This window comes from Peromyscus eremicus, chromosome 1, assembly GCF_949786415.1.
Source record: "Peromyscus eremicus chromosome 1, PerEre_H2_v1, whole genome shotgun sequence".
NCBI classification, from domain to species: Eukaryota; Metazoa; Chordata; class Mammalia; order Rodentia; family Cricetidae; genus Peromyscus; species Peromyscus eremicus.
In genome coordinates, this window is record NC_081416.1 from 116,720,099 (window position 1) to 116,744,655 (window position 24,557).

General features: G+C 45.5%; 1 protein-coding gene, 1 long non-coding RNA gene and 1 other non-coding gene across 6 annotated transcripts in view; 1 reads left to right on the forward strand and 2 right to left on the reverse strand.

Annotated features, from left to right (window-relative positions):
* The window catches only part of Fsd2 (fibronectin type III and SPRY domain containing 2), a 29,093-nt gene extending 20,799 nt beyond the window's left edge, over positions 1–8,294 (forward strand). For all 3 annotated transcript variants that reach the window (XM_059253290.1, XM_059253292.1, XM_059253291.1), the window contains 3 exons: positions 1,675–1,807; positions 5,894–6,070; positions 8,042–8,294. In XM_059253290.1, the coding sequence (XP_059109273.1) occupies positions 1,675–1,807; positions 5,894–6,070; positions 8,042–8,294 (563 nt within the window). The remainder of the gene's footprint in view (positions 1–1,674; positions 1,808–5,893; positions 6,071–8,041) is intronic.
* Positions 8,295–11,937: 3,643 nt separating this feature from the next.
* LOC131918011 (uncharacterized) lies at positions 11,938–18,814 on the reverse strand. 2 transcript variants are annotated; one of them, XR_009380812.1, is made up of 4 exons: positions 18,737–18,814; positions 17,582–17,747; positions 15,112–15,259; positions 11,938–12,236 (listed from the first exon to the last, which is right to left on the reverse strand). It is a non-coding gene; the product is annotated as an uncharacterized LOC131918011 (long non-coding RNA). The 2 variants fall into 2 exon arrangements; XR_009380811.1 differs by having other exon boundaries at positions 17,582–18,805.
* LOC131903218 (small Cajal body-specific RNA 15) lies at positions 13,524–13,651 on the reverse strand. The gene has a single exon (XR_009377463.1). It is a non-coding gene; the product is annotated as a small Cajal body-specific RNA 15 (non-coding RNA).
* Positions 18,815–24,557: the final 5,743 nt, after the last annotated feature.

Here is a 24,557-nt window from a genome sequence, read left to right on the forward strand (position 1 = left end):
GTCTACAACTCAGTGCTAAGAGTGCTCCAGAAAACTATCACTTATGGACCCAAAGGGGCTCTGGGGTCATCAAAGCCCTTGATCTCTGTTTATAGATGAAGGCTCAAACCCCAGAGCACTTGGGTTGACTGAGAAAGTGCTAGAACTCAAGGCTTATCTCCATGCCCCTTAGGTACCAGAGGCAGACCCACTGGATCTGGGTAGCCTATATACTCATCTACTTTTTGTGTTTGTTTGTTTGGTTGGTTGGTTGGTTGGTTTTGTGTTTTGAGATAGGGTCTTACTCTGTAGCTCAGGCTGGTCTGGAATGCAATATGTAGTCAAGCCAACCTGGAACTCAAATTAATCCTCCTGCCTCAGCCTCTCCAGGGTGTGAGGGCACCCCTGGTTTGCAAGAGGGTTTTTATGACATCCTCAAGAACTCCAAGTAGCCATGGCCACCTCCCGGCTCCTGCTGTCAGACACACACACACACACACACACACACACACACACACACACACACACACAGAGTTAGAAGTCAACTGAGTCTCCACTATTCATCCTCCTCCCTGCCTCCATGTTCTGTCTGAGCATACTAGGTGCTGACATCCCTTCTCATCTGCCTTCATCATGTCAGAGAACTGGCAGGTCCCATGTCCAAGTCCCGAGTGAGCAGAGGCCTCATTAGAAACATCCACACCCCCATCACCTCCTCCCCGGGCAGTGCTACAACTCTGCACCTTGAGCCTTGCCAGGCCTCCAGAAGCTTCGCAGAGCAATCCAGTTCAAACTGGCTGAGTGGGTGGCCTCCAGGTGAGCGGCAGAAGCAGAGAGCCTAGCCAGTGTTTGGGGACAAATTTCCCTTGGCTGAGATCTTTCACGGAGACACACTGTGCCTCTTTGTCCCCATTTCCGTTGGCAGGAGAGGGCTGCCAGGAGAACCCACTTCCCATTGGCAGAGAACCCACATTCATATTCTCGCCACAGAGATGGGAAAAGCAAGTTGGGTGTTTTGAAATAACAGATGCTGGCTATAAACAGACAAACAATGACACAGAGGGCAAAGGACAGCCAGCTTTATGTCCTCTCTTTTTTAAACAGCAAAGGACTGAACCTTGGCTCACACCCAGCATATAAAAGGCTGAGGCAGGAGGATTGCTACAAGTTCAAAGCCAGTCTGTGCAACAGAACGGTTTCAGATGGGCCTGGGCTGCAGTATGAGACCCTGTCTAAAAAATAACAACAAAAAAACAAGTTCTCTCAATTTTGTTTTCTTTGGCAAGGTTAGAAATTCTTACTTGGGTACAAACACTCACAGCCTGTGAAGCAAAAACCTGGTCTCTAGAATCAGAGGCGAGAGTTCAATCTGAGTGCTATCACTTGCCAGCCTATTTCTTAACCCCGTGTGTCTTAGTTTCCTCATCTGCACAATGAAGACAGTAACACCTGTGTCTAGGTACAGCCCTCAGGTCTAAGGGGGAGAAGATGTGTAAACTGCTGCATGGCACTGAGTGTTCAAGTCCCGCCCTACAATAGCGGCCACCCCTATCCACAGGTTGCCCCTGACTGCCAGGGGCGGGCTTCTGTGCATCCCTCTGGACTGGACCGTGTGCTTGGGTAATGCCACCAGGCCACGTTGGAAAAGTCCTGCAATGACTGGCTGGGGCTTCCAGATGCTCTCTCCCTCCACAGGAAGCTACTTCCAGCTGAGCAAGGACACCTGCCATCCCTGGCTGACCATTTCTGAAGATGGGTTCACCGTGGTTCGAAGTGAGAAGAAAACTTTCAGAAGGGAGCTACCACCCAGCAAGACCCAGTTTACCAGGTATCTGACTGGCCACTGGATGGAGCACTCGGGGGAACTTACCTTTGTTATTTAGAGGAAGTTGGATTGTGACAAAAAGATGCAGCTGTTGGGGAGGGACCCAGAAAAGGGAAAGGCTGTGGTGGCTTCTGCAGAGGGAGGTCCCAGGCTGTGGGGCTATGGGATATGGCCAGGATATCAGGTCACATAGCACAGGGGTAGAAACCAGACTGTGAGCCCTTCCCTTTGCTGTGGAGGGTTCCCCTTAGGTCAGTGGTTCTCAACTCCTTTGGGGGAGTCTAACAACCCTTTCACAGGGTTGTTAGACTCTCCCAAAGACCGTCCTGAATATCAAAACATTATGATTCATAACAGTAGCAAAATTACAGTTATGCAGTAGCAACGAAAATAATTGTATGGTTGGGGTCCCCACGTGAGGACCAGTCTTAAAGGGTCGCAGCATTGGGAAGGTTGAGAAGCACTGTCTTAGGTCTTGTCCTCCCAGTCCTGGCAGTTCATTTGACAAAGCAGTTCACACACCGCAGAGCTGAAGGGAAGGGACCACAGCACAGTGGGATCCTCTGCAGCTTCTTAATGAGTTTTCTTTGTTTTGTTTTGTTTTTTCAAAATATACTAGCTTGTCTTAATGAGTATTACGAATTTTTTTTCCCTTGGTTTTTTGAGACGGGGTTTCTCTGTGTAGCCCTGGCTGTCCTGGAACTCATTTTGTAGACCAGGCTGGCCTTGAACTCACTGAGATCTGCCTGCCTCTGCCTCCCAAGTGCTGGGATTAAAGGTGTGCACCACCACCGCCTGGCTAGTTTTGTGAATATTTATAAGGCAGGTGGCAGGTGTCCCTTTTCCCTCCCAAATCAAGGTAGACCAGATCTCCATTTTAGAGTATTTCTTCTGAACCTCTAGGAAAGCCAAGAGGAGTCAAAACCATGATGCAAGTGATACGTGATGTCAGGGTTTCTAAGGATGAAATGAGTGCATGTGTGTGGCAGTTGGGGAAGCATCCTGGATCCTTAGTTTCTGGCTTGGCCTGAAGAACTGCAGACAAAGATGTTTACCATTCTGCCCCCTAGGAGACAGGAGAGAAGCCCTGGTCCTCACCTCTGCTTACCTGCCCCATCACCCTCACTCAGTGGTGCTTTAGACCAACGTGGTGGAGTGGGCCAGTCCGAAAGTGGGTGCAGAAAACTGTCTTTGCACTTACACAAGACCTGAGGGCAGATGTTACCTGAGGGCTGTCTGTCTGTCTGTCCGGCTTGCTCGTTCCTTCTAGAGCTCAGTACATTATGTTGAACTATTTACCTATGCCGTTCTTTCTCCAAGGAGATACAAAAGGCTTAAAATCAGGGCTGCTATACAATAGGGAGAAAAAATAAAAAGCAACAGAAGGAAATGGGCAGATTAACTCTCAAGGCTGAATCAATAGCCAGGCTTTAAACAGTAAACATGGCCTCTCCTTCCAGGTAGTTAAAAGTTAGAGCTCAGAGGACGTGCTGAGGAAGACAGGGGCTCGACCACTGTCAGCAGCAGCTGGAGACACAGCTCCTGGCTGCCAGCTATACCAGTCCAAGGAGAAGCCCAGACCACAGACAGTTTCAGGATGCGGCGGTACTAAGTAAAGGTGGAGTTTACTAAGAGAAGCCTTTCCTGTAGAGCAAGCATGGACGGAGGGGCAGATGGAGAGAGTTTAAGAACAGCTGTCCGTACTCAGGGAGGTGCAGGTGCTCCCAATCGAGTCTCACTTAAGTGGGTTTTCAACTTATTTTGAGAAAGAATCTCCTGTGGCTGTGGAATGCCTCGAATGCCTTATCTTTGTCCCTGCTTTCCAAGCACTGGGAGGACAGGTGGTATGCCAATATACCTGGCTCTGGAAGAGGCTTTTTGACCATCCTTTCCAGGTTCTGCTTAGGCCACCTAGCACTTCATCTTGAGATATGGCAGCGTTTAAGACCCATTGTCTTGGCTCTTTAGGGGTCCAGCTGAGTTAGAGAGCCCTGTTTTAATTCACGATTCCAATGTATCTGTTGCCCTGTGAATGGCTGTGCTGTGTGTAAGGATGGAGAGGAAGATACTGTCTATGCTGTCTGCTAGGACTCTTCAAGCAGGTACGAGTCAGACATGTCTACGAAAGACAAGGCATCGTTGGAGCCTGTCCTGTGTGCTTTCTACTGCTGTCCCCATGGCCAAAGGCTGTCCTCATGGCCAAAGGCTGTCACCATGGCCAAAGGCTGTCCCCATGACCAAAGGAAGAAAGGGCTTATTCTAATCTTATACCCACCTCAGGTGTTCTCAGGAGCCATCCACCTTGTTTTTGAGACATGGTCTCTTACTGGGCTGGGGTTCAGCTAGTAGGCTAGACAAGCTGGCCCAGGAATATGTCACACCACCATACCAGCTGTGTGTGTGTGTGTGTGTGTGTGTGTGTGTGTGTGTGTGTGTGTTCCTTTCCTTCCAAGACTGGGCTTCTCTGTGTAGCCCTGGCTGTCCTGGAACTTGCTTTGTAGTCCAGGCTGGCCTCGAACTCACAGAGATCCACCTGGCTCTGCCTCCCGAGTGCTGGGATTAAAGGCGTGCGCCACCACCGCCCGGCTACTTTCTGTATTTTTAATTGTATTATTTTGTGTGTGTAAGTGTTTGCCTGCATGTATGTCTGAGCACATGTGCCTGGTACACACAGAGTCCAAAACAGGGCGTCAGATCCCTGGAGAACTGAGTTACAGACTTCTGGGCTGCCATGGGGGTGCTGGGGAACAAACCCAGCGGTTAAGTACAAACACGGGGCCATCTCTGCAGCCCCCACGTTTTTCAGTAGGGTCTGGGCCTTGAACTCAGGTCTTCATAGTTACAAGGCAAGGACTGAGCTTGCTCCCCAGCCCCTGAACAGTGAGTCTGTTAGCCAAAAGGAAGATCTGAGAGGTACATACCCCTCTCCGTTACACTTTAAACGGGCTCTGGCAGGTGAGAGGGGCAGAAACATGGTGGTTTCCATTTGAGTCGCTGAATTTGCAACAGGGAGAGATGTGGGCTGCCTTCCCAAAGCTTTGCTCGGGCAATCAAACAGGGGCCTAAAGAGTGGAAGATGTTTGATGTCAGTTGGACAAATCTTCCCAGCTGGAGGCTGCCTTAGGTTTGGCTAGAACAGGAATCTTGACACAGATGAAACATGGATACTTTGGAGGTTCTGATGTGACCCCACTTGCAACGGAAACCTTCCCTCTGTTGAGTACTTCGTACACCAAAATGTCCCTCTGAGCTGTCGGTGATGGTTCCCAGTGGAGGCAGGGGGTCAGCTTTGATGACTGGTGAGGAATGTGCTATCTTGCTTTTAGGTCACTATGAATTTCTTTCGAAAGCTTTATCATTCTCAGCCAGGCCACACACTTTTAATCCTAGCACTCAGGAGGCAGAGGCAGGAGGATCTCTGTGAGTTCGAGGCCAGCCTGGGCTACAGAGTGAGTTCCAGCAAAGGCTCCAAAGCTACACAGAGAAACTCTGTCTCAAAAAAAAGAAAAGAAAAAAGTTTCATCATTCTCATTATTAGTGTGTGTGGTGTGCACGTGTGAGTGCAGACAGACACACGCCATGGGGAGGGGGTTGGAGGATGTCACTGTGGAGCTGACTCTTTCCTTCCACCTCCTGTGGGATCTGGAGGTGGATCTCAGGTTGTCAGGCTTGCACAGGCCCCGTCTACACCAGCCTAACCTCTGGAGTCTGTCACCCCAAGCATAAAGGTTACCTCAGAGATCTTTATTCTGTACGCAGATCAAGGGCTGGCCAGTCATGAACTTCAAGCATATGGCGAATCTTCAGTCCCTCCCATCTTACAATGAATCTACCTTCATTACTAGAAATGCCGTAGCCATTTCTAAGAGGCAACAGAACCTGTTCTGTGGGTTTCAGTGTTAACCTCATCCATTGCCAGGTGGTGTAATATTCCAACCTTCAGCATTAGTGTGGCATCCTAAATGAAACATGTTCCCACCTTTTGATGGACCCCAGAGCCTTGTGCATGCTACACAAGCACCCTAACACCCTGCTCCCCTGCCCCGTCCCCCTCCACTCCCACCACATGCTTCTATTTCCTAAAACCAGGTGTGTTGCTGTCATTGGAAACCTGATTCCAGTCCGAGGACGCCATTACTGGGAGGTGGAGGTAGATGAGCGTTTGGACTACACTGTTGGTGTGGCCTGTGAAGACGTACCTAAACATGAAGACCTGGGAGCAAACTGCTTGTCCTGGTGCATGAGGCACACATTTGCCTCCACAAGGTAAAGTCAATCTGCACACCCAAAGTGAAGGTTTGAAAGATGCAAGTAAGAGGTTTACTAATAGTAATCAAGGCACACATGTTTGCTTAGAAAAGTCACAGGTGTTCTAAGAGTTGTTACCACCCACTTCTGAAAGAGAAACAGCAGCTAAAGTTCATGCTGTGCTCTTCAGGTACCAACAGTGTCCTATACAGTTGTTTTTTGTTTTTTTTTCCCGCTGAGTCAGAGTCTCACTGTGTAGCCCTAACTAGCCTGGAACCCACTCTGTAGACCAGGCTGGCCTTGAACTCAGAGATCCACTTGCTTCTGCCTCCCAAGGGTGGAATTAAAGGCGTGCTCTACCATGCCTGGCCTGTACTGTCTTGTATTTCTACAGTGTGATCAAAGGCCACCCTCACAGCGGCTGGATATTCCATCCAGTACGGATGATCAGAGGTTTGCTTCCAACCCAGGCAGTTTGGCTCCACAAGCGTGGTTCTTAACCACTGGCTGTTTCTTCATTTATGCTCAGCTCCTGTAATCCAAGTGTACAGCTGCTGCAGACGCTAATTCCATCTTGAGTCAGTGTGGCTAATAGTTCCACTGTGTAGGCTAGCTCTGCATGGAATGGTTCCATGTGGATGGAGGAAAAGTCCCAGAGTCCTGGCCAATGCACAAAATGTTTGGGCTTACAAGGCCATGGCAACCACCTTCCTTCACTTGAAAACTTGCAAAACAAAGCACACATGCATGCCCCCCAAGTCCCAACTACTTTCTAAGCACCTCTTATAAGATGCAGCCTCTGGTCGGACAGTGGTGGTGCTATGCTTTTAATCTTAGCACTCAGGAGACAGAGGTAGGTGGATCTCTGAGTTCGAGGGCAGCCTGGTCTACAGAGCGAGTTCCAGGACAGCCAGGGTTACACAAAGAGGGGGGAGATGCAGCCTCTGACACTTTTTGGCTTGATGAAGCCTGGCCATGACCGTGTATCATGTTATTAGAATGTTATTGGTCATGTCCAAGCATAGAGAGAACAGAGCTTTCCCGGGAGAGATTTGGATTAGACTGGATTCTGCTAACCCTCAGAACCACCCTAAAGGGATGAAAGAATTGCTCTGCATACACTTAACCTGAACCAAGAATAAAGCTGAAAGGCTTCTTTAGTTTGGAAAGAACAAGGGTCAGAGCCAGAGAGAGAAGATAAAGGAAGCATGGGAGTTGGTTGGGGGTGGGGCAAGGAGAAGGGGGCCAGTAGAGGATGGGAACAAGGCCTCCACTAGACCCATAGTTTTGGTTCATGCTCTTGAGTCCATTGGTAGAGAGAAGGAAGGGACTCATTTGCTTTCTGGTAGCTGCTTAGTTTAAAGGAATGTGAAGGTGAACAGAGATGGAGACTAGCTGGCTCGCTGCCACAAGTGTGGATCTAGGGAGTCTGAACCGACATTCTGGACAACACAGTTCTTCAGATGTCTATGTCCTATGGCTCGTTTTGATTTGGGCCACTTTCCAAAGCACACAGGTTATATAATAAAAAGGGTACAGGTAGTGCTCAGCCCTCACCTGTGACAGCCAGGTAACCACAGCCTCCTGCTCAGTTGCAAGTTTAAGAACTGGATGTCATGGAGTCCTGGTTCAGTTCATAGAGAGAGCCTGTTTCTCATGAAGGCCCACAGAGCTCCCTGTTTCAAATGTCTTTACTCCAAATGAGCCACACATTGGCTTCAAATTTCCTCTTTCTGTACAATTCTGATGCAGTGGGAGTCCATGGTTCTGTAGAAAAGCTTTTTTTAGGTGCGGAATTCATTCAAGAAATTCTGAAACGGCTTTGGGACGAATGTTAGATAAAGTAGTTTGGAAATGTCATGTTACTTGGTAGTCAGGGATTACAAGAAAGGGGCAAAATCGCAGGAGTATAACTCAAGTCAGTACTAAACACTGCAAACAGCTCACTGCAGTTTCCAAAGCTCTGCTGTATCGACATTGCACTTTCAGGCACCGGTATGAATTTCTGCACAACAGGACAACTCCAGACATAAGAATCACAGTTGCTCCAAAGAAGATCGGCGTCCTGCTAGACTATGAAAACTCCAAGCTGTCGTTTTTCAACGTGGACATTGCTCAGCACCTATACACATTCAGCTGTCAGCTCCACCAATTCGTGCATCCCTGTTTTTCTTTGGAGAAGGCTGGACGCCTCAAGATCTGCAATGGCATTTCAATGCCCAAGCATGTCGCTTTTTTTTAGGCCTTCTGATGGTGTTTCAGGTCTTCCTGTCCTCTCCCTCGGTCACCTTGCTGGCTGACCTTGGTATTCAAGTTTGCTGCGGCCAGCACAAGCTCAAGTTCACGGTAGTGCCTGGTAGATGGTGTACTGAGCCCATTTCACCTGATGGGGACTCATCCTGTGTGCTGCCCCCTGTGTGATGCCAGGGGAGCCATTATCAGACCAGGCTGTCAGACGAGGGGTCAGACCCTGAACTCAAAGGGCTCTCGTGGGGTCAAACTGCACTTGTCTGTTTGTGGACACGTAAAGTATTTTCCGTCTCCTAGCCTATAGATCTAGGGGCTGGGTCAGGAAGGCATGATGGCTTCAGCAGCCCCTGCACATTGTGACATTACACTATTTACTAAGAACAGACCCAAGAAGGCAAAAAACTCTGCAGAAATACCATTTTGTATTTTTCCTTGTACCAGGAAGTCAGGTACTTGTCTCCTGACCATTGTGGTAGATTGAGTAAGAATGGCCCCCACAGGCTCATCTATTTGAATGCTTGGTCATCAGAAGTGGCACTGTTTGAGAAGGATTAGAAGGATTAGGAGGTGTGGCCTTGCTGGTAACGTGTGTCACTGGGGGTAGGCCTTGAGGTTTCAAAAGCCCATGCCAGGCCCAGTCTGCCTGCCTGCCTGCGGATCAGGATATACCTCTCAGCTCCAGTGCCATGAGTGCTACCATGCTTCCCGCCATGATGATAATGGACTACGCCTCTGAAACTGTGAGCCCCCATTACATTTTATAAGAGTTGCCTTGGTCATGGTGTCTCTTCACAGTAATAGAATACTGACTAAGACAGAAGTTGGTACCAGCGACTGGAGTACTGCCATGACAGGCCTGACCATGCTGTTTGTTGGAGGGATATTGAAGCATTTGGGACTTTGAACTGAAAAAGTGGTTGGACATTTAAGTGGGGCTTAATGGGAGCATGGAAGACAGTGCTGAGGGTGATTTGAATGGTGGGGGCCCAGATCAAGAAGTTTGAGAAGGGATGAATATTAGTAAGTGGCCTACAGACCACTCTTACACCATTTTGGTAAAGACTGTGGCTGCTTTTTGCCCTTGCCCTAAAATTCTACCTGAAGCTAAATTGAAGTTCTGGATTAAGGATTTAGCAGAGGAGATTTCAAGACAGCCTGGCATTGAGCCTGTCATATGGCTATCAATGATTGCTCTCATGCAGATTTATAATGAAAAGGAGTAAGAGCAAAGAAAAATCGAAATGCACAGTTTGAGGAGAAAAGGAGCACTAGGAAAGGTTTGTTAGAGCCACGCCCTGACTTCAAGGAGACAAACTGTTTAGAGAAAAGCCTGATGCTAGTTGAATAGAGTGGGACCTCAGGGCAAGAGCACACCCAGCTAAGCTTCCAACTTGTGAAAGGGATTAAAGGAAAGCTTCAACAGTGAAGGAAATCATCCACAACAGGAAGCTGATGCAAATGTAACTGAGTGAGGGGGTCATGTTCCAGCCCCATCAAGCAGTAGAACTTGGCACCTTCAGTCACGTAGTTTAGCTTTTATGGTTTGTTGTTGTTGTTGTTTTTCGAGACAGGGTTTCACTGTGTAGCTTTGGTGCCTTCCTGGAACTTGCTCTGTAGACCAGGCTGGTCTCGAATTCAGACATCTGCCTGCCTCTGCCTCCCAAGTGCTGGAATTAAAGGCATGCACCACCACCATCCGGCTGTGGTTTGGCTTTTGAGTCAAGAATACAACGGTTTGTGGAATCTTCCTCCACAGCTAAGGATATCCACTGAAGCCAGATGTGTGTCCCTGCATGGAGGCCCAGAGAGAGTGTGAAACTAAAGGTTAATTACCTTGGAAACCAAAACATGTTGGGGATGCCAGAGCTGTGGGGTACCTGCCAAGGAGAGCTGCTAACAGGGAGTGGACCCAGCCCGAGAGACATGTGCTGCAGTCAACAAAGCTGAAAGGAGTTGGGTTCTGAAGAATGCTGATATTAGACATGGGGATGCAGAGTTTAGTTAGCTCTGCTGGGCTCAGGTCTCGCTTTAGTCCAGTATTTCCTCACTATGCTCCCCTTCCTTTGAAAAGGTAATGTATATTCTGTGCCACTATATGTTGGAAGGAAGTATGTGATCTGCATTTTGACTTTGATTTTACAGGGGTTACAGTTAAGAGATTGTCTTGAGACTCAGAAGAACTTTGAATTTTTAAATAGTGTTAGGACAGCAGTAGAGGAGTGACTAAGGCAGCCATCCACCCCCATGTTTCCTAACAAGTTGGCAGCACTGGGGCAAGTTCCTCCCAGTGTACATGTTCTCTAACACCTGGTCTTCTCCTTCACGGTGGTCCTAACACCACTCTAATTTTGAGATTACCTCTATGATGCCTACGGGCAGGACAGTGTGTGCCTTGTTTATAATATGACTTTGGGGGCTAACACATCCACAGGTGCACACCCATACATGCTGTGTAAACAAGGGCCTTGTTCCTCCAACCACTGCTCTTTGGCTTCATGTTGCTCTTGGTGGGAATGATGGCAGGGCTCTTTCAAAATTATAGCAAAGCACCTACGGTGGGAGGAAGAAAACCTTAAGGCAGCGTGAAGGAACGGAAGGCACCTGCGGCTCAGGGGAGCATTACTTACACACTTACACACACACACGTGATCTACTTGTGAATGGGGCCAGAGATAGATGGAGATATAAGAAAGAACATTAGTGATAATTCATTCTAGGTACTATCACAAAATGTAAGCAGCCAGATTTGAAACCAAGAACTGGGTCTGATTGCTATTTTGTACCTACTTTGCCTAAAACCTTATAGACCTCTGTTTCCCTTCAAACAAGGAAAAGTATTTGTCTCAGGGATGTGAGGCATCATGACAAACCTAAGTGCCAAGTAATAAATGACACATGGTATATTTATGATGTTTCAAAGTAATCATCAGCCCACCAGAGTCAAAGCTGGGTCCTAGTGAGAAGAACACACTCTAGCCAGCAGCTCTCAGGTGCCATTTAGTGACCACGGTACCTGGCTCCATCAGCTGCATTCCTGGCTCCCCTGTTCACATTTCCAATATCCTGCACATGTCACTGTCAAAGCTCAAGACTCCAGCTGCAGAGCAAGAAGTCCACTTGTAAAACAGCAGGAGACTGTTGAGTCCCATGTCCCACGATACCACCCAACATAGCCAAGTCCTACTCTGACTACCCAGGGTTTTGTTGAAGGGAACATCCTTCTCTTTAGAACTTTATTTTCTAGACTGTCAAATTCTAACACAATAACTCTCATCTCCTTCCAGGCTATACTTGTGTGAGCACCAGTTCAGGCTACTGATTATCACTTGAGAGTTTAACAGCTTCTCTCTGTGTGTCTGTCTGTCTCTCCCTCTCTGCCCTGTCCCCCACTCCCACACACACACCTGCCCTGCCAAGTTGGGCCTCTAACCTTGCACAGAACTGGCTGAAACTGTTAATGAAATATACATGTGTATATAGTGAAAGGTATATTTCTCAGCTACTGAAATAGAAACCACCAAATGGGAAAAATGGATCACAGACATGGCCAGTTTGATTTCAGAGTTCTAGTGGGAATTCCTGGAATGTATCACACAGAACACAAACATGGGTAAATGGCAAAAACATGACACCTGTTAAGATTTTAATACTTTTTTTAATTTAACAAGATATCTAGATCTTTGACATTTAAAATTTACCTAAACTAGGGGTTGACCAACTTTAAGAATCACAGTTACTAACCATAAGGAACCTTTGTTTAAGCATGTTATTTCTTCAAGAAGAAAAGATAAATCTAAAAAAAGGGGGGAGACTTGCTGGATTTTGTGATATAGTCCATGTCCTTACAATCCCATGCTGACGCTGATGAAACTAAATTTCAACCAGGGGCAGTATTTACCTCACGGTCATGCTCAGCTGCAACCTGCTGATAAACCTGTTAAAAAAAAACAAAACAAAAACAGAATGACATTTAAAAATTTTTTTGTGTGTGTATGAGTGTATGTTTGAGACAGGGTCCTACTATGTAACCCTGGGGGACGTCCTAGAACTTGCTATTTAGACCAGGCTGGCTTTGAACTCCTGCCACCACACTCAGGATAGAAAAGTATTTTTAAAAGCAGACCTCTATGACCACGATCCCTGACAGTGGGCAGTTAAACCAAACTACATTAACATCTGCTCTTCTCCCAGCTGTCCCTGTCTCACTGTGTAACTCCGGTGATGACTGGGTCACCACACCTGCTGGCTCCACACCCTAGCAAAGGGGAAAGAACCCATAAAGCTTTCACAGGGCATGGTGGGAACTAGCAAGCATTTAGTAGCCAGGCTATCCAGAATGTAACATCTTTAGCAGATAGAACGAACAAGTAGTTAGGAATGTGGGATATAAAACAGTACTGACTTCTGGTCAAATTAAAGAATTTTTATTTACAGAATTATTTTTTTTGTTTTTGTTGTGGTTGGTGGTGACGGTTTAATTTTGGTTGTTTGAGACAGTATCTCACTAGGTAGCCCAGGCTGACCTTACATGTGTGGCAATCCTCCTGCTTCAGCTTCCCAAATGCTGGGATCACAAGCCTGAACCACCGTGAATGGCAACAAGTGTTATGTTTGATTGGCTCCCGGGTCTGGAGATGTGGCTCAGCAGGTAAGGTACCTGTTGCCAAACCTGATGATCTGAGTTCAATCCCCAGAACCCATGTGATGGAAGGGAGGACCCTGCAAGTTGTCCTTTGAACTTTGTATGTTTATCATGGCACATAAACCCCTCTGCACTCCCCCCCCCCCCCCCCCGACACAAAGTAAAAATAATGGGCTCCCTACTGGTTCAAATGATGATAATCACTTGTACGCATGCAGTAAAATATTTCTGAAGCATGTACTTGGCTATCAGTACAAAACGGAACAAGTTTATCAGCCGTTGGGCATTCTCTACTTCCCAGCCTCAAATCTGGTAAAATCACCACCCTACATGACTCACTCACCAGAAGCTGTACACAGCACAGTTTACTCTGTCTGCTGTGGCATTCTGTAAATGCTACGATTCTCAAAACCTGCACTACGGGAAATGTCTTCTCAACTTTCTAAAAGCCCCTGTCTGACCTCCAGGCACCTTCCTATCACTAGTGTGAGACTGTGTCCACTCTGGCTTTCCCCACCGTTCTCATCTGTCAGTTCACACCAATTATCTCCTCTGGTAAGACAGCAGAAAGTAGGTAATGGCTGTTGGTAGATGAGTAGGTCTTGAATTTATTTTGCAAACAAGACCTGTTCTATCTACCTTTTCATTTAGGAGGCTAAAAGCAGAGTCAGCTTGACTTCAAGGACTCTTGTTTTCTTAGTCTCCAGAAAAATATGACTAAATCCATGACTAAATCCACCATTTAAAGCATTATTATTCTTTAGCTGGGCATGCCTGTAATCCCAGAACTTGGAAGGTAGAGGCAGGAGGATCAGGAGTTCAAGGTCATTGTCAGCTACATAGCAAGTTTGAGCCAGCCTGGGCTACATGAGACCCTGTCTAAAGAAACTAAACGGTAGGCATGGTAGCTCACCCCTGTAAACTCAGCACTTAGGAGGCTGAAGCAGGAGGATTGCCCCAAGTCTAAGGCTAGTCTAGACTACAAACCTGTTTTTAAACCACTGTTCTTAAAATGCCTAGACAGTAAAGAAAAGAGAATTCAGAACTTTAGGCTTTAAGAGATCTCAACATTGAGCCGGGCGGTGGTGGCGCATGCCTTTAATCCCAGCACTAGGGAGGCAGAGCCAGGCGGATCTCTGTGAGTTCGAGGCCAGCCTGGGCTACCAAGTGAGTTCCAGGAAAGGCGCAAAGCTACACAGAGAAACCCTGTCTCGAAAAACCAAAAAAAAAAAAAAGAGATCTCAACATTGCAGACACGGGTCCCTTACTGCCAATGGTTGACAGAGTTAAATGCAAGGTGACAGTTGGCCAGTTAGCACCTGTCATTAGCAAGGAGGGTACCGATGACCTGGCACCACTGCCACTCAAAAGAGCTGTGGCTGCATGGTTCTTGTCAAGTTCACTGTGTCCCATCACGTCACTGTTTTCTGCTGACACCAATCCTGGAAATAAAGGAGCTCAACTCACAGGCAGACTGACTTTTCTTCCTAGTCTCAGACTGTCAGAATCCGGTTTCTCTGATGTTTTCACTCACTCAAATTTGGTAGAATTAAACCACCATTTACTTGAGTTTTTTTAAAATTAAACAGGTGATTCAAACGACATGCAGTTACTAAGCCAAAATACTTCCATAGTATGAACTAGGACCCAAATCTGCCCTTCCCCCCCCCGATTCCTAAGCCTACATTTGGATCTTAAGCGATTTAAACAGACGGGTTTGGAGACAGGAATGTAATGCACCCACTAGGAAAGCACCTGGCCAACAAAACTTGAGTTTCCCAGTTGTCTCCTTTAACAAAACAGGAGCATACTTCTTAGAAATGGACCGACTGGATGTGGACATTACTTTCCATAAGGCTGCCCCTCATTCTGCCGTCTACTCTATTTCCTTCCACATTCCAAACACTAATCTGAAGGGGGAAGTAGCAAGAGAGAAGGAAGAAACAAGAAGCAACATCCAAAAGTACAGAGAGCACGTTGGAAAAAGTTAAGATACTCAATACTGTCCTTTTATCATTTATACTTTATAAACCATCAACTGATTCCTAGACACCTAGAGTGGACCTCCTCCCCTCTGTTCTCCTAATGCCTGTGGCTCAGAATCACTTCTGGGAAGTACTGCCTAATTCCCACCTCTCTCAAGCTGAGTTACATGCCACACACTCACCGTTGACAGATACTCAAGCGGCGATATTACAACCACTGGCCTGTGTCTGCTCCCCTTGAATTATGCATATCAAAGGCATGGTTATGGCTGCATAATCTCTGAATACTCAGAGCATGGAAACAACTCCCTGCTTTCAGGGAACTCATACCTGAAGAGAAACACAAGACATCAAATTAGCTTACAAATCAAAAGAAAAGCTTTCTCGTTAGAAATCAAAGCACTGTCAAGTGTATGCTCTTGGGGGCTGTGGGATGAGGTTAAAAACATGGACAGTACTTCTCTTCTGTTGAAATACACCTAGGGGCCTGACAGTCCCATTAGTAACTGTGGTGACTTCTAATTTGTGCCGAGTGAGTGCAGAAGAACCAAGGGTGGTAGTGAGTATGATACAGAATGGCCCCCCATTACTACAAGAAAACTCTGGCACTCACATTTAATACTTGGTATAGTTCTGACTATTCCTAAAAGAGCCCAAAGATCTATGATATGCTATTTTAAGTGCTCTGAATCATAAATTTGATTGATAATCCTGGAGACTAGTGTGTCCAAGTTGCCCCTGACCTACTAAGTTTAACTATTTACCTGACACTTTGAACATGGCACAACAATATGGCTATCTGCTAGTTTACTGAAGAGAGTACAAAATCCTTGTGCTCACAGATAAACACTAGGGAAATTAGGAGTGTTAAATGTGAAGGACTGTCTCTTCAAAGGAAGAGATATACAACCTGTTTTCCGCTGAGAAGGCTGAATATGGTTAATAGCCTGGTGACCTCTGTACTATCTGTATGGCCAGGGCTTCCCCAGGCTCTTACTAACCAGACCAGAGGTGGCTACTAGCCTAGGTGACCTCTGTGATATCTGCAGGGCCAGGGCTTCCCCAGGCTCTTACTAACTGGACCAGAGGTGGCTAATAGCCTAGGTGACCTCTGTGATATCTGCAGGGCCAGGGCTTCCCCAGGCTCTTACTAACTGGACCAGAGGTGGCTAATAGCCTAGGTGACCTCTGTGATATCTGCAGGGCCAGGGCTTCCCCAGGCTCTTACTAACTGGACCAGAGGTGGCTAATAGCCTCGGTGACCTCTGTGATATCTGCAGGGCCAGGCCACACCTGCCCCCCCAACCCTTACAAACAGGACTGGAGGTGGCTAATAGCCTAGTGACCTTTGCACTACCTATATGACTGAAACCACACCAGATCCTTTAACACATGTAGTCTATCTACAGAATTTATCTCTATAGAAGAGGTGACATGTACTTTGAAAAGAGTTTCAATGTAATTATACCTTATTGTGCACACGGGATTGATTGTGTTACACAAGGAAACTTTTTTTCCAAATTGTACTATCTTGTTTTTTTGTTTGTTTTTGTTTGTTTGTTTGTTTGTTTGTTTGTTTGTTTGAGACAGGGTTTCTCTGTGTAGTTTTGGTGCCTGCCCTGGATCTCGCTCTGTAGACCAAGCTGGCCTCGAACTCACAGAGATCCGCCTGGCTCTGCCTCCCGAGTGCTGGGATTAAAGGCGTGCGCCGCCACCGCCCGGCTCCAAATTGTACTATCTTAAATATGCCTAAAATAAACCACTTTAGGGTCAGACTCTAGAAGTTTGAGCCAACGCCAGCTACTGAGTCATGCTGAACCAAACTTCCTTCTTGCCTCACATGGATTGACACTGCTGGCCATGGTGTTTGCAGAGGCCACTCCCACAGTTTATAATCTAAGGTTTTCGTAGAGGAAATTATACCCTGTAAAGGTAATGGCAAACTCGTAAAGACCACAGCTATTTACTGGATTCCTTCTTCAATGTGAAGTGTCTTTAAAAACCATCTTATAGACCCCCTCACAAAGTGACAGAAGCAACAAGTAACTCGGTACTTAGTAACAGTCCTTTTCTCTAAACTTTGCTCAGATTTAAGTTCTGAGAGGAGATATCAAACAGAAGCACTCATCATTTCATCATTACTGAAATCTCATCCTTTTTTTTAAATTATTTTATGTGCATTGCTGTGAAGGTGTCAGATTCCCTGGAACTGGAGTTACGGACAGGTGTAAACTGCCGTGTGGCTGCTGGGAATTGAACCTGGGTCCTCAGGAAGAGCAGCCAGTGCTCTTAACCACTGAACCATCTCTCCAGCTCCTCATCCTTTTCTAACAAGGCAGTGGATGGTCAGAATTTTCAGAGTGGGATCCTGAAGTCCATTATTTTAGGCCAGAAATGTATTTTCCCAGCTCTTCAAAGTACCCTAAGCCAATTTCTCAAAAATAACATTTAACTGACGAAGATTTCTACATAAGAGTTTATGGGTTCTCCCCTCCTCCCACCTTATATGCTAGGGATCAAACCCAGGGTCTTGCTCACACAAGGTACCCACCTTGCCAGAGCTACATCCCCAGCCCAATGTAAGAAATTTTAAACAACACTTACCTACTTACATAACTACAGTCAATAACAGGCGTGTTTTTGTATACTTACCAATTAAACACTCATGAGCATGCTAAAGAGAGAAGGGAGGTGGAAACAGAATGGAACACAGCTGGTCACCAGCAGAAGGTAAGACGCAGCTAACGGGCCAACAGAAGGAGCAGAAATGGAAACGACCTGTCGCTGGTCCACGTCCCAATCCAATGAACTGGTAAGTCTCTAGAAATAGGTCTGAGTCATTTACTTAAGACAATAACAGCAGTAAAGGCTGGGGCTTTGGCTTACACACATGTTTGAGGCCCTGGTATCGATTCCTAGCAGGAATGACAGGCAACAGGATTGTTAAAGAAAATACAAAATATAAGACCATTTGTATCCTTGTGTCTAGAATTATACAGCTTCTAATACTGTGCATATTACTGCATTTCAGGTGCTACTTCTGCCCATGTCACAATTCAACATATACATTTGCCTATACAACAAAACGTCATTGTGAGCAATATTATATGGGTGCTAGGAACCAAATTCTGATCCTCTGTAAGAGCCGCAAATGCTCTTACCTACTGAGCCATTAAACGGGTATCTAAATGCCCCTCGCCACCCTCTTCACTCCCTTCAAGTCTCCAACCTCCTACCCATACACCCACACCATCTGAAAGCAATTTTAAAAGCAGTTTGCATAGACTACTGTGTACAAGGATTCTGAGCTGGAAATGAGATTTTAGTCATGACTCCATCCTTAACAAACCGTGCGACTTCCCACCGACCGGTCTTCTTGCTGCTCTTCAGTTGAAGCTGAAATAAGATGTATTATCAAGATGTCTTCGTTCCATTTCTAACACCAAATCATGTTGCTGACATATTCAAGAAGCTTAAAAAAATCACCAACTCCGTGAGTGTGCGCGTGCGTGCGCGCGCTTAAAATGACTGCTACAGGTGATTCCTCAAACAAGAGTCATCGACTCGGAATGCCTGGATCTGTAGATCCGATACTCATCAGCCCTGTGAATGTGAATACGTACGTGTGTATGCATGGATGTACGTACTATGCGTGTGTGTGTGTGCTTAAACTTTAGTCTGTGTGAGTGCGTATGTCTTCTTGCACATCTACCCTCCACCGCAGCTCCGTGGGCTTTCAATCCTCTTTTTTTAAAAGATGGAGAAAATAAAGCACAGAGAAGCAGGATCGACGCCTGGGTAGCTTACCCATCTCTTCTACTTCCATTCCTCTGACGCCTGCCACGCCAGCCAGCCTACCGGGACAGCGTCGCCGCCGCCGCCGCCGCCGCCGCCGCAACAGAAGGCCAGATAATGGCCCAACTTCACGCGACAAGAGCTGCCAGCATCAGGTGTCTGGCTCCTGGTCTCAACTTCTCTCTCCTTCCGGTGGAAAATTAGTCCCTTTCCGGTCTCGGGCGTGGGGAGGAAGTCCCGCCTCACGCAGCAGCGCGGCACCAATCACTTGGCTTGCTGCTTGGCGACTGGGCCCCGGAGACTCAGGGACAGGCTTTCGGTTCCTGGGTGGGTGTGGAGGGATGCTCTACGGCTTGAGTGTGCTGTTCTCAGCTTCCCCTGCAGGAGCCACCTCGGGAACTGCAGCATGCAGCCCCGCCCCGGCGACGCTCCTTGCGGCCTTGCGCCACCCAGCCCTGGCTGTTAAGCTTCTTAGTGTTGCTCAGTCTTGCCACCCTGCTTATAGAGCACTGTCTGCTCTGCACCTCCGTGGGGCCTTTACTCGGTAGCCTTTTCTCCCCCTGGCTGCAAGCTCATGCATCTTCGCAGAGGAAGGGACGGAGAGCGTCCTGGCCTTCCTTGGTCGGGGACGTGGTAATTTTGAGTCTAAGAAAATAAGTAAAATCCCTTTTGGATTGGTTAGGGGGAGGGGAGCAGCCCCAAGAAAGCCTCAAATGCTGAGAGATTAAACCACAGACTTGTTTGACATTTGCATCTTGGTAGCGTCAGGCTTCCTCTGTCGTTTTGAACAGATTTCTTTGCCTTTTCTTAGTTTCCGGTAATCGCTAGAATCACGTGTGTGCTATGTCTTGGAGGAGCCTCACTCCGTTCTGTTCTCAAACGGCGTTCTCCCTATTTCTGCTTGTTTCTGTGTCTTAAAAAACATCAATGCTATTGGATTAAAAAGCCCATCTGGTTCCAGTATAACACATGTGCAGTGTGGCCTTATTTCCAAGTAAGTTCACATTGTGAGGTTGCAGGAAAGACATAAACTTCAGGGGCGGCACTAGCCACCCCAGTACGCTGTCAGAGTTCTCCAGGAATATGCAAACCAAAAGCTGGCTGTAGGAATGAATTGAAACAGTTCCTTTGGATCCCTGAAGTTTGAGGCCAGATTTTGAAGCAAAAGGAACAAGATAAGGAAACAAGAATTAGTCCATGAAAGCAGGTTTAAAAAAGAAAGGATCTTACATACAGTCCAAGGTGTTGGATTTTATATACAAAATCAGAAGCAAAAATGTTAATTTGTTACCAGTTTGAGCTAAACCCATTTAATTTGTCTTACTCATTTAAGAAGATATAACTTTCTGGGCATGGTAGCACAGAATATCAGCCCTCAGGGGGCAGAGGCAGATCTCTGTGAATTGAAGGCTAGACTTGTCTCTGTAGAGAGTGCCAGGCTGACCAGAACTACACAGTGAGAAGGAGGAGGAGTAAGAAGGACAAAGAGCCAGGGCAATGCAGTGAGACCCCACTCCAGGCATGGCCTGTGCTTTTCTCACCCTGGAATAGGTACCCTGGCTCCTCTGCCTGGAACACTGCCATCAAGTTGCAGACCTTTACCTGCCTGGTTGGCTGTCATGGATGCTGTATTTTAGCATAAGAAAATACTCATATCATTTACTAGCCTTAGTGTCTTAGTTAGGGTTTCTATTGCTGCAACGAAACACCAGGATCAAAAAGCAAGTTGGGGAGGAAAGGGTTTATGTGGCTGTTCATCACTGAAGGAAGTCAGGACAGGAGCTCAAACAGAGCAGGATCTTGGAGGCAGAAGCTAATACAGAGGCCAAGGAAAGGTGCTATTTACTGGCTTACTTCACATAACTTGCTCAGCCTGCTTTCTTATAGAACCCAGGACCATCAGCCCAGGGATGGCACCACTCACCATGGGCTGGGCCCTCCCCTATCAATCACTAATTGAGAAAATGCCTTACAGCTGGATCTCCTTATTCTCTGATGACTCTAGCTTGTGTCAAGTTGACACACAAAACCAGCCAGTGCGGTTAGTGTTTTAATTATTAAACCTGGCAAAGATAGCGCAAGAGAAAACTTAGAGCTAAACTCACCTAGAGACAAAGCTCTAGACTGATCAGCAAACCTACCTTACAGTCTATGTAGATAAGTGGTTCTCAACCTATGGGTCATGACCCTTTTGGGGGTGTCTTTCACAGGGGTGACATATTCCTGTATATCAGATATTTACATTACAATTTGTGACAGCAAAATTACAGTCATGAAGTAGCAATGAAAATAATTTTATGGCTGGGAGGGTCACAACAACATGAGGAACTGTATTAAAGGGTCACAACATTAGGAAGGTTCAGAACCACTGATGTAGATAGATAAAGCATTGGTTTCTCCAGAAATAATGAGAAAACCTATTACTGCAAGTTATTGTGTTAATAATTTAGAGGTTTAATACTATACAATTATCTCAATGGCTAACATTTTAAAATCCAGTATCTACTTAGCAAAATGAGAATAGATAACAATTTGATGAAAAGCTTTTTAGCAGAAACCTATTGTACACATGACTTAAAAGACAATTATTGTCACAGGAAAATGTGAATACCTATTTTTACTGCTAATATTCAACATGGTAGTAGATTTTCTATCCAGAGTCCAAAAAAGAAAGGCAAAATCATTAGGAAAGAAAGAAATGAAAATACCATTTTCAGATGACATGATTTTCTTTCTAAAAAGATGACAGTGGTAAACTATTAGAAGGTTCAGAATGGTTGCATAGGTTAATAGTTAAAACTTGTTATAAACCAGTAACAAAGTGTGAGAAAATGGAACCCATCCAGGTCAATGAGATGACTCAGCTGGTAAAGACACTGCAGCCAATCTGATGATCTGAGTTCAATCCCCGGACTCACGTGGTGGAAGGAGAGAACTGACTCCTGCAAACTGTCCTCTGACTGCCACACATGGGCTGGGGGGTGTTTGCATGTGCGTATGCAAGCACACACACACACACACACACACACACACACACACACACACACACATAAATGTAACCCTTTAACTAAAAAGAAATCCATCTAAAGGTGGCAATATAAAATACCTATGAATATACTGAACAAAAGGTATAGAGATTTAAGGCAAATATAAAACATTGTTGAAAGACAGTAATTGAGTAGGTAGGAGATTTTATCTTTTCTGCTGGGAAATTTCAGTGTTTTAAGATAACATTCTATTGTAAGTTAATGAAGCATTTTGATTGGAATACTAAGAAAGTCTTTCAAATAACTCTTAGGTCAAAGTACGTTATTCTTTTGGGACACCATTAGAGTCCATGTACTGATATTTAGAATCTGTTGTGAGTGAGACTGAGATGCATGCCCATGACTCTAATATATTAATTAAGTGCTGATATTTAAAGTTATATTAGATTCCTTAAATTGGGGAGTGTGGGAACACAGTCCAAGAATGGAGTCCTGTGAAAATTCTGAGTAATTGTGAGAAAACTCCAAGAAAATAAGACAAGAATCTTGTGACCTCAGTTTCTTCAAAACACAGAGTTGTTTTTGGAATGTGTTTTCATGCTCCTTCAGGTGTAGCAGTTAGGGCTGAGTTTACTTCAGCTGCTGTTAATTCACGTGCCTCTATAGGAAAACATGTTTTTGCCACATGTGGCTTGTCCTTGTGTTGAACCCCTTACTTATGTGACTCTTCTTAACCCTCAGAGTATAAATTGTCTGTGCTCTGAATAAAGCTGGCTATTGCGTGAGACATTTGTCCACCTCGTTTTTAGGCTCCACTCCCAGGTCCCACTGCCTTTAGAGTGGTAAAAAGGAGCATTTCATATTGTTCTATGATCTGAAAAAAACCAAAGTAAGAAATGTTAGGATAATCTTTTATTTTACGTTTGGACAGAAAACTGAGTGCGAAACTGTCTTGAAACTTGAATGATAGATACATTGCAGTGTAGATTTTAAACCACCTACCTGACAATGGGGATATTCAACCTCTCCTCTTCTGGGATTCTGATAAATTGTATTTTGCTTGGAAATCATCCATTGATAATAGGTTTTCAAATTGTTAGCCAGCTACTCCAGAGGGTAAAATGGGAGGATTCCTGGAGTCCACGAGTTCCAGACTAGCGTGTGAAACAGCAAAGATTTTGCCACAAAAACCAAGCAAAATTCTGCACGTGACTATTTACACTCTCATATGTGATCTTACACACTTTTGCTTTCCTTTTTCCTAAATCAAGTTCAGACATTTATTCTGTTCTCTCTCCATCATACAGGTCCTGGGAACTCAGGTCATCAAGTTTGGTGACAAGTGTCTTAACTAACTAAACCGTCTCTCTGGCTCCAGTTGAAATTTATGTTGTTGATGTTTTGAAAGAAACAGCTTGGGGATTTAAACTTTCTGCTATAATTTGAATTTTTCTTTTTTCTTTCTTTCTTTCTTTGTCTTTTTGAGACAGGGTCTTTCTACATAGCCCTGGCTGTCCTGGAACTCCCTATGTAGACCAGAATGGCTTCAAACTCACAGAGATCTGCCTGCCTCTGGGATCAAAGGTGTGTGTCACCATGCCTGACTCACCTTACAATTTTAGTTTTTGTAATGATTTTGTTTCCTCTTTTGCTGTTTTTCTAATGTCTTTTTGTTTGCTTATTTAAAATTTTTTTTTATTATGTTGATTGATTGATTAGGTTGGGACTCAAGTGTGTGGAGGTCAGAGGACAACTTACAAGAGTCAGTTCTCTTGTTCCACCATGTGGGTCCTGGAGATGGAATTCAAGTTGTCAGATTTGGCTGTATGTGTCTTTAACCACTAAGTCATCTCACAAGGACCATGTTGGTTGGTTGGTTTTAGCAATGCATTGCATTGTCTAAGTGTATTATAATTTATCCCTTGGCTTACTGAAGGAAATCTTGGTTACTTCTAAGGTTTCTCACTTATAAATAAAGCTACTATAAACAACTTTGGTGGTTTGGATGAGAACGGCCCCCCATAAGTTCATGTATTTGAATGCTTGGTCCCAGTTAGTGGAACTGTTTGGGAAGGATTAGAAGGTGTGGCCTTGTAGGAGGAGGTATGTCATAGGGGATGGGCTTTGAGGTTTCAAAAGCCCACCCCATCCCAGTTAGCACTCTGTGCCTCTTGCTTGTGAATCAGATGTAAGTTCTCACTGCCATGCCTGTTTGCTGCTTGCCTGCTGCCTCACTCTCTGCCATGATGGCCATGAACTCTACTACCCTCTGGAAACATGAGCCCCAAATTAAATGCCTTGGTCATGGTGTCTTATCACAGCAGTAATAAAAGTAACTAAACTAACATCCATTTTCAAGGTTTTGTGTGGAGAGTTTTCAACTCCTCTCTAGGTCAATACTAAGGAAGACAATTGCTGGGTCATGTGATAGGAACATACATTTTTTCCAGTATTGGATTATTTTGCATTCTTGCCAGCAGTGAATGAGACTTCCTATTGATTCAAATGTTCGCCAGCATTTGGTGCTGTGTTCCAGGTTTTGGCCGGTCCAGGAGTGTGCAGCAGTTTCTTATTGTTTGCATTCCTTTTTTATTCTCATGTAGATCTTATCCATTTCTCTGTCATTGGGTGATCACTGTGTCTTTCTTGGGGTCCTGTTTTCTAGGTAGCCTCCCTGGAGTTGTGAGTAGCAGTCTATTCATCCTTTGTTTTACATCTAGTATCCTCCTATGAGTGAGTACATACCATGTTTGTCTTTCTGAGTCTGGGTTACCTCACTCTGGATGATTTTTTTCTAGTTCCATCCATTTGCCTGCAAACCTCATGATGTAATTGTTTTTCTCTGC